This window comes from Cyprinus carpio, chromosome A3 (assembly GCF_018340385.1).
Source record: "Cyprinus carpio isolate SPL01 chromosome A3, ASM1834038v1, whole genome shotgun sequence".
Taxonomy (NCBI): domain Eukaryota; kingdom Metazoa; phylum Chordata; class Actinopteri; order Cypriniformes; family Cyprinidae; genus Cyprinus; species Cyprinus carpio.
Window position 1 is genome coordinate 1,910,433 of NC_056574.1, and position 8,584 is coordinate 1,919,016.

Sequence of the window (8,584 nt, forward strand, 5' to 3'; positions counted from 1 at the left end):
GTAGGTCCTTTTAGCCGCTCTAATCTCTTTGTTCAGTGTGTTTCTGGCCTGATTGTCAAGACTCTGTCCCCATTTCTGTAGGCATCCTCTTTGGCCTGACGAAGATGTCTGAGTTTTGCTGTAAACCATGGCTTATCGTTGTTGAATGTTAAATAAGTCCTGGTAGGGAATGCATATATCCTCACAGAAACTAATATAGGATGTTACAGTCTCTGTGAGTTCGTCCAGATCGGTGGTAGCAGCTTCAAAAACACTCCAATCAGTGAGGTCAAAACAAGCTGGTAAATCCTGCTCTATTTCGTTGGTCCATCTCTTTATAGTCTTCACTACAGGTTTAGCAGATTTAAGTTTTTGCCTGTAGGTTGGTATAAGATGAACCAGACAGTGATCAGACAGTCCCAAAGCTGCTCGTGGAACAGAGTGATATGCATCCTTTATTGTGGTGTAACAGTGATCCAATATATTACTGTCTCTGGTGGGACATGTAACATGCTGTCTGTATTTTGGCAGTTCACGGGAGAGATTGGCTTTATTAAAGTCCCCAAGAATGATTAAAACAGAGTCTGGGTGTTGTTGTTCTGTCTCCGTGATCTGATCAGCGAGTTTCTGTAAAGCCAGGCTTACGTGCGCTTGCGGAGGGATGTAAACGCTCACCAGAATGAACGAGTGAAACTCCAGCGGCGAATAGAATGGCTTGCAGTTGACAAAAAGCACTTCTAGATCTGAACAGCACATCTTCTTTAACACAGTTACATCTGTGCACCACCGTTCATTGATATAAAAGCATGTCCCGCCGCCGCGGGATTTCCCCGTTTATTCTGCGTCGCGATCCGCTCTGAACAGCTGAAAGCCCGGCAGATGGAGCGCGCTGTCCGGTATGGCGTCATTGAGCCAGGTTTCCGTGAAACACAGAGCAGCAGAGTGTGATAAATCCTTATTTGTCCGGGAAAGCAGAGGGATTTCGTCCGTTTTGTTGGGTAGAGAGCAGAGATTTGCCAGATGGATGCTAGGCAACGGCGTTTGAAATCCGCGCTTCCTGAGTCTAACGAGCGCACCGGCTCGCTTTCTCCCCGTTTTGCGCTTTTTGAAGCGTTTGATCAGCGCCGCTGCTCCACCAACAACAACGTTCAGTAAAACGTCCGAATAATTGAAATCCGGTAAAAGATTTTGTGGTGTGTTCTGCCGAATGTTCAGCAGTTCATCCCTGGTGAAACTGATCGTGTTTGACAAACAAAAAACAGGAAAAAACGAACAAAAACAGTACAAACACTGGAGAGCCAAGCACTGAAGCAGCCGTCTGCGGCGCCATCGAGAAACTGGTTAGTGGTTATAGTTATTAGTCTATATATATATATATATATATATATATATATACACAAATGTCTTCTATAGGATAAATAAAATATTTCTTCAATATTTACAGGAGAAATGTGAAGCAGCACGTCTTCATTATGCACTGCATTGAGTCACTAAATACAACTCTATCAGAATATCACTCAGTCTGTAGATCAGAGGAAGTGAACAAACACAGGAAGAGCTGGGAGTATTTAAAGAAAGAGTTGTGATCATATACTGAAGAGAAAGACTGAGAGAAAGAGAAAATGTCTGATGAGTGTCGTGTGTGTCTGCTGGGACTGATCTTTCTCTCTTCACTTCTCACAGGTAAACACACTTCTACACGCTCTTTAAACTCCTGTGAAAGAGTTCAGTGTACATATGCATACAATAAAGCTTCATTTATTAATATATAACATAATGATCAGTCAAATGTTCTTGTGTTTCAGGTGTCAGTGGAGTGGATGATGCTCATGTGTTCATCAGTTCTGGTGAAAATGTCCATCTGCCCTGTAATAATGCTCTTCATGACTGCACATCAACTACATGGAACTATAACAGATTCAGAGATTCAGCAGCAGTTGAACTGATTGGTTTAGGGATAAAGAAGAAAGACACAGAGAGTCATGAGAGACTGAGTCTGGGGTCTGACTGCTCTCTGAACATCAAGGCCATCTCAACAGAAGATTATGGATCTTACATCTGCAGACAATATCTGAATGACAAACAACAAGGAACTGATTCTCGTGTTTATCTGCATGTTCTTCATGGTAATTTTATGATTATGTGGTCAATTTAAAAAGGGTAAATTCTTGATTTAATCTCTCCTGATGATTGAAGAGTGTGTGATGTGTGTGTTATTGTGTGTTTCAGTCTCATCCTCACAGACTGAGATCAGTGCAGGTCTCTCTGTGACTCTCTTCTGTCAGTTGTATTCATATACTGGAGTCTCTTGTGATGATTTGATCCGTTCTGAGAGAATTCAGCTGTTCTGGGTGAATCAGGCTGGTGTTAAACTGACGAGATCAGACTCCAGATATCAGATATTATCCTCATCAGATCCCTGTATCATCACTCTGAATACAACACTCCTGAATGAAGATGACAACAGAGAGTGGAGATGTGAAGTTACTCAGAGAGATCAAGTCAAGACCTCAGTCACATACTGTTTCGGCCTTTGTTTTGGCCGCGGCCTTGAATGAGCAGAGGCCGGAAGTCTAGAGTGAGCCATGCCGGCTTGAGTGAGCAGAAGCGGGCGGCTTAAGAACGGTGCGGCAGGCGGATTCTATGAAGGAACGTACCTTGTGCTTGCGACAACCACATGTGACGACCCCGGGCTGGACTCCAATTCGGTGATCCACAGTGAAAAGTTGATGTATTTCCTCAGCGACTAGCACGGATCAGCTCTAGGCATGACAAAGCGGATATCATCCTCTTAAGGAAGACCAAACAAAGTAGTCTTGCTTTCACAGTGAAACACACAGCGTCTATACAACATGGCGGCGGTGGCAACAACAATACTACAACGAGAATAAAAGGTACGCCTGCTTTCTTTGCGTGAACATCTTGGCGGCGTTATGCAAATCTTCCCACACAGTGACGTAGAGATGTGGGGGGTGTTAGAACGAGCCGTTTTAGGAGGGTGTGTACGAGTCTTAACTTTTATAAAGAATATCTCTTTGGATTTGAGACTTTAGTCTTTGCATCTTTACAGATCTTCTTTATTCACCAAGAGCTTGTAACACTCCAAAGAGAAAGGAAAACTTGAAATCGCATCATATGACCCCTTTAAATATTAATGGTTGTCATAATACAGTAAAAGAAATGATCTTTTAAATTATTTAATTCTTAAAAGGCAGATGTGATCTTACTCCAGGAAACACACACAGATTTGCAGAATCAGTCGCAGTGGTTTAGCGTTTGGAAGGGTAATGCACTTTTGAGCCATGGCACAAATCCCATTACAGGGGTTGCAGTGTTGTTTTCACCACGGGTTGGTGGTATTTTTAAGAGTTTTGAGATAATACCAGGGATAATTTTACAAGCAGGTAACAACATTTTTTCCCTGTTTAATGTATATGGTCAAAATGATGGCCGAGAGCGTATTACATTTTTTTTTTTTTAATTATCAGATGCGTTAACGCACTGTGCCCGGGATAATATTATTATACTGGTGGGTGATTTTAATTACACTTTAAATCAGCAGTTGGATCGGAATCATAATGAACCACATTCCCTTTCAGCTAATACTCTTAAAAGAATAGTTGATTATTATACTTTTGTTGCTTTGTGGAGAGATACATTTCCTGGGCTTAGACAGTATACTTGGATGAAAGTGAACTCAAATAATATGTCTGGAGTAGGAGTGCATGATATATATGGACCGATGATTAATGCGCATCTGGTCAGTAAAGCCGGTTCTCTAATCAGCGGTAAATTCCATCAGGTGTGTGTTTTCACACAGAGCAGCTGTTACTACACAGAATTTACAATGTGTTTTATATTATTTCTTATTTGTTTATTGTTATTGTTGATTCCAGATTGCTGTCATTCAAGAATGTATCATTTCCTCCCTGAATGTAGCTGAGCTATACATTCTCTGTTTTATTTTAAACAAAGCATCTGGAGGAGAATGGTGTCACGGTAGGAAATCCATTGTTTCCTCCGTGTCATGTTTTTGTGTTTGTTGTTGTACTCACGTAGTCTCCATGTGCTCGTTTGGTTGATTGTTGTCACCTGTGTGTTGATTGTCTCGCTCCAGCTGATCCTCATCTCCACTCAGCTACATATACTCACCCATCTCTCTGTCTGTTGTCAGATCCTCATTCATGTCTCCACGTCCTAGTTGGTTTACCGTCTTCCGTGTTCGTGTGCTGGATTGTGTTCGTGTTGTCGTCTTCGTGTCAGTGTTCCGGTCTGTTCCTGGTTTCATCCATTGACCGTCTTCACCTTCACCTGCGACTTCACCATCCAGCTCTTCTCACGCCACCGTAGACCTTCGTTTCCATTGCCTACATTCTGGACTCTGATATCAATAAACTTCTTCTGATTGCCTGCAATTGCTTCCTCCTCTTTTACGAGCCGTCACAGTAGGATCTGACCATCATGGAAGCAGCAGGCGATCGCTCCCCATCTCATCTAGAGGAGTTTTTGCAGAGAGCCGTTGATCGCATGGATCGCCAAGACAAGGCGATAGATGAGATGGGTCGAGCTTTCCAAGCAATGGTGACGAAGGTGTCCGAGCTCGCTCTCCAGGCTCAACGACAACAACAACCGCCACCCGCTGCGCCTCCCACGCCACCCACACCGCCGATCGTCTCCGGAGGGATTTCCCAGTCCGAACCACGCCTCCCCATCCCTGAGAAATATGCGGGTGAGCCAAAGTTTTGTCGATCATTTCTGTCTCATTGTTCTCTGCACTTCGCCCTGCAGCCCCGCACGTTTCACACCGAGGAAATGAGGGTGGCATTCGTCCTGTCACTACTGACGGGGAGGGCTGCCCTCTGGGGGACGGCGGTGTGGGAGAACCAAGACAGCTGCTGTGCCTCGTTCCACGCCCTTTCGGAGGAGATGAGACGGGTCTTCGACCGCTCCGTCGCCGGGAGGGAGGCGGCTAGACTTCTCACGGACCTACGTCAGGAAGACAGGTCCGTAGCCGACTATTCTATTGAGTTCCGCACCCTGGCGGCGGAGTGTAAGTGGAACGAAGAGGCGCAGTGGGATCACTTCCTGCATGGGTTGGCTGACCGCATCCAACAGGAGATCCGCGCCGTCGAGCTCCCCACTTCTCTCAATGGCCTGATCGACCTCACCATCAGAGTAGACAACCGACTCGACCAAGCCGCCAGACGGAGGGGGAGAGCAGTTCTCGCGACCAGACCGGAGGCTCAGCGTCAGCGCTCAGAGGTTGCGGTCAGCGCACCGGGAGATCTTGAACCCATGCAGGTGGGGCGAGCTCGGCTCTCCCGGGAGGAGAGGATCAGGCGGAGATCCCTGGGACTATGTTTATACTGCGGCAGCCAAGAACATCACATCCAGCGCTGTCCGGTAAAAGACCAAGCCCGATAGTAAAACGGAGGCTACTATCGGGTGGGATCTCTGCCAGGAAGACCTCATCTACATCGACACTCCTTCCGGTGAGTCTACGGTGGTCCACCCACGCACTCGATCATCACGCTTTGTTGGATTCTGGGGCAGAGGGTAGTTTCATGGACTGTAAGTTGGCTACTAAACTCAACATTCCTCTCACCTCCCTCAAACACCCCATTGCACCTTTTGCACTCAACGGACACAGACTGCCAGTCATCACACAGACCACTGTACCGGTTTCTCTCATCACATCTGGCAACCATACGGAGGAGATTTCATTTTACATCACGGACTCACCTCAATCCCCCATTGTTCTAGGTCACACCTGGCTCCAGAAACACAACCCCAGGATCGATTGGCGCCTCGGATCTGTGGTTAGCTGGAGCGAGGAGTGTCATTTGTCTTGTCTTTTGTCTGCTGGTGTTAATGTTTCTGAGTCTGTGTTTCAGGGGGAAGCAGTGGATTTGGCTAACGTGCCCGCGGAGTACCACGACCTGAAGGAGGTGTTCAGTAAGTCTCGGGCTGATTCTCTTCCTCCTCATCGTCCCTATGACTGTGCGATAGAGTTATTGCCAGGTACTTCTCCGCCTAAGGGCAAGTTATATTCTTTGTCTATTCCAGAGACGGCGGCCATGGAGAAATATATATCCAGTTCTCTAGCAACGGGGTTCATCCGCCCTTCTTATTCTCCAGCGGGGGCGGGGTTCTTTTTTGTGGGAAAGAAGGACGGATCCTTGCGACCTTGCATTGACTACCGAGGGCTGAACAACATAACGGTAAAGAATACCTATCCTTTGCCGCTTATGTCTTCAGCTTTTGAGAGGTTGCAGGGAGCGTCTGTTTTCACTAAATTGGACTTACGTAATGCTTATCATTTGGTCCGCATCAGGGAGGGGGATGAGTGGAAGACTGCCTTTAACACCCCTAGAGGCCATTTTGAGTACTGCGTTATGCCTTTCGGGCTAACGAACTCGCCGGCAGTCTTCCAAGCACTCGTTAATGACGTGTTGCGAGACATGGTCGATCTGTTCATATATGTTTACCTGGATGACATATTGATTTTTTCTTCGTCTCTCCAGGAACATGTGCAACACGTACGACGAGTGCTTCTGCGGTTGCTAGAGAATGGATTGTTTGTCAAGGCGGAGAAATGCGTTTTTTCATGCACAGTCTGTTTCTTTTCTAGGACACATCATTTCGACTGAGGGTTGTTCGCATGGATCCTGAGAAGGTTAAGGCTGTGGTAAATTGGCCATCCCCAGAGTCTCGCAAGGCCCTGCAGAGATTTCTGGGGTTCGCCAATTTTTACCGGCGTTTCATTCGCAATTTCAGCCAACTAGCCGCTCCTCTGACCGCCTTGACCTCCCCTAGTTTGACGTTCAGGTGGTCAAACGCAGCCGAGGCTGCGTTTGCCAAACTGAAAAGCTGCTTTGTTTCATCTCCCATTCTCGTCACCCCTGATCGCTCACGTCAATTCATAGTGGAGGTCGACGCGTCAGAGGTGGGGGGGTAGGAGCAGTGTTGTCCCAACGCGCATCCTCAGACGGAAAGGTGCATCCTTGCGCGTATTATTCTCACCGTTTATCTCCTGCAGAGGTTAATTATGACATTGGCAATCGGGAGTTGTTGGCAGTCAAACTTGCACTGGAAGAATGGCGTCACTGGCTTGAAGGGTCGGGTGTACCTTTCATTGTATGGACGGACCATAAGAATCTCGAATACATTAGAACCGCCAAAAGACTTAACTCCAGGCAGGCTCGGTGGGCATTGTTTTTTCGGTCGTTTCGATTTTTACACTTTCTTACCGGCCGGGTTCAAAAAACATCAAACCCGATGCTTTATCCCGTCTTTTTGAGCGTTCCGATCGTACTGCTACTCCCGAGCCCATTTTACCGGGGGACCATCATTATCTCCGCGCTCAGATGGGAGGTCGAATCGAAGGTGTTGACTGCCTTAGAAGGGGTAACGCCCCCGGCTCGTTGCCCACCGAACCGATTGTTTGTGCCGGAGGGGTTACGGTCAGACGTTCTCCAGTGGGGTCATTGTTCCAGTGTTGCTTGTCACCCAGGGGTTAGTAGAACTAGGTTTCTAGTCAAGCAACGATTTTGGTGGCCTGGTATGGCTCGTGACGTCCACGACTTCGTCTTGGCTTGTTCAGTTTGCGCTATTGGTAAGACTTCCAATCGACCTCCAGATGGGTTACTCTTACCGCTGTCTGTCCCTTCGAGACCCTGGTCCCACATTTCGCTAGACTTCATTACCGCCCTCCCGCCCTCTAAGGGCAATACGGTGATTTTAACCGTAGTGGACCGGTTCTCGAAGGCGACTCATTTTATTCCCTTGCCCAAATTACCATCAGCCAAGGAAACAGCGGTAGCTGTCATTGACCACGTCTTCCGTATACATGGCCTTCCGACAGACGTGGTTTCTGACAGGGGTCCCCAATTTGTGTCCAAATTTTGGCGAGTATTTTGTAAATTGTTAGGAGCGACTGTTAGTCTTTCTTCCGGGTTCCATCCCCAGAGCAATGGTTCAAAAACCGAGCGAGCCAATCAGGATGTCGAAAGGGTTTTGCGATGTTTGGCTTCCAATAATCCTTCGTCCTGGTGTCAGCAACTCTCAATTGTGGAGTACGCACACAATTCTTTACCAGTGTCATCTACGGGCATGTCTCCATTTAAGTGTAGTTTAGGGTACCAACCACCTAATTTTGTCAGTACGGAATCCGAGGTTTCGGTCCCCTCCGCACACGCACTAGTCCAGAGGTGTCACCGCACCTGGACCAGAGCTCGCAGAGCTCTGCTCCAGGCTAGGTCGCACACCAAGGCTAAGGCCGATCGCCACCGGTCGAAGCCTCCCCGTTACGTCGTCGGTCAAAGAGTGTGGCTTTCAACCCAGAATATTCAGATGCGTTCCGTTTCGAATAAACTTGCTCCCAAATTTATTGGGCCGTTTTCTGTTACCAAAATCATTAATCCGGTAACAGTGCGTCTTAGCCTTCCTCCGGCGTACAGGAGGGTTCATCCCGTGTTCCATGTGTCCAAAAATTAAACCGGTGATTTTTTCCCGTCTTAACCCGCCTGCCCCGGTTCCCCCCCCCGCCTCGTATCGTTAATGGGGAAACCCCCATATTTGGTTAATCGTATTCTGGACTCTAGAC

General features: G+C 47.2%; 1 protein-coding gene across 1 annotated transcript; it reads left to right on the forward strand.

Moving 5' to 3' along the window:
- Positions 1-1,485: 1,485 nt before the first annotated feature.
- Positions 1,486-2,574, forward strand: LOC122138905. The gene is made up of 3 exons (XM_042734034.1): positions 1,486-1,662; positions 1,785-2,105; positions 2,209-2,574. Exons 1-3 carry the CDS (start codon positions 1,602-1,604, stop codon positions 2,535-2,537), a joined length of 711 nt encoding a protein of 236 aa, XP_042589968.1. The 5' UTR covers positions 1,486-1,601; the 3' UTR covers positions 2,538-2,574.
- Positions 2,575-8,584: the final 6,010 nt, after the last annotated feature.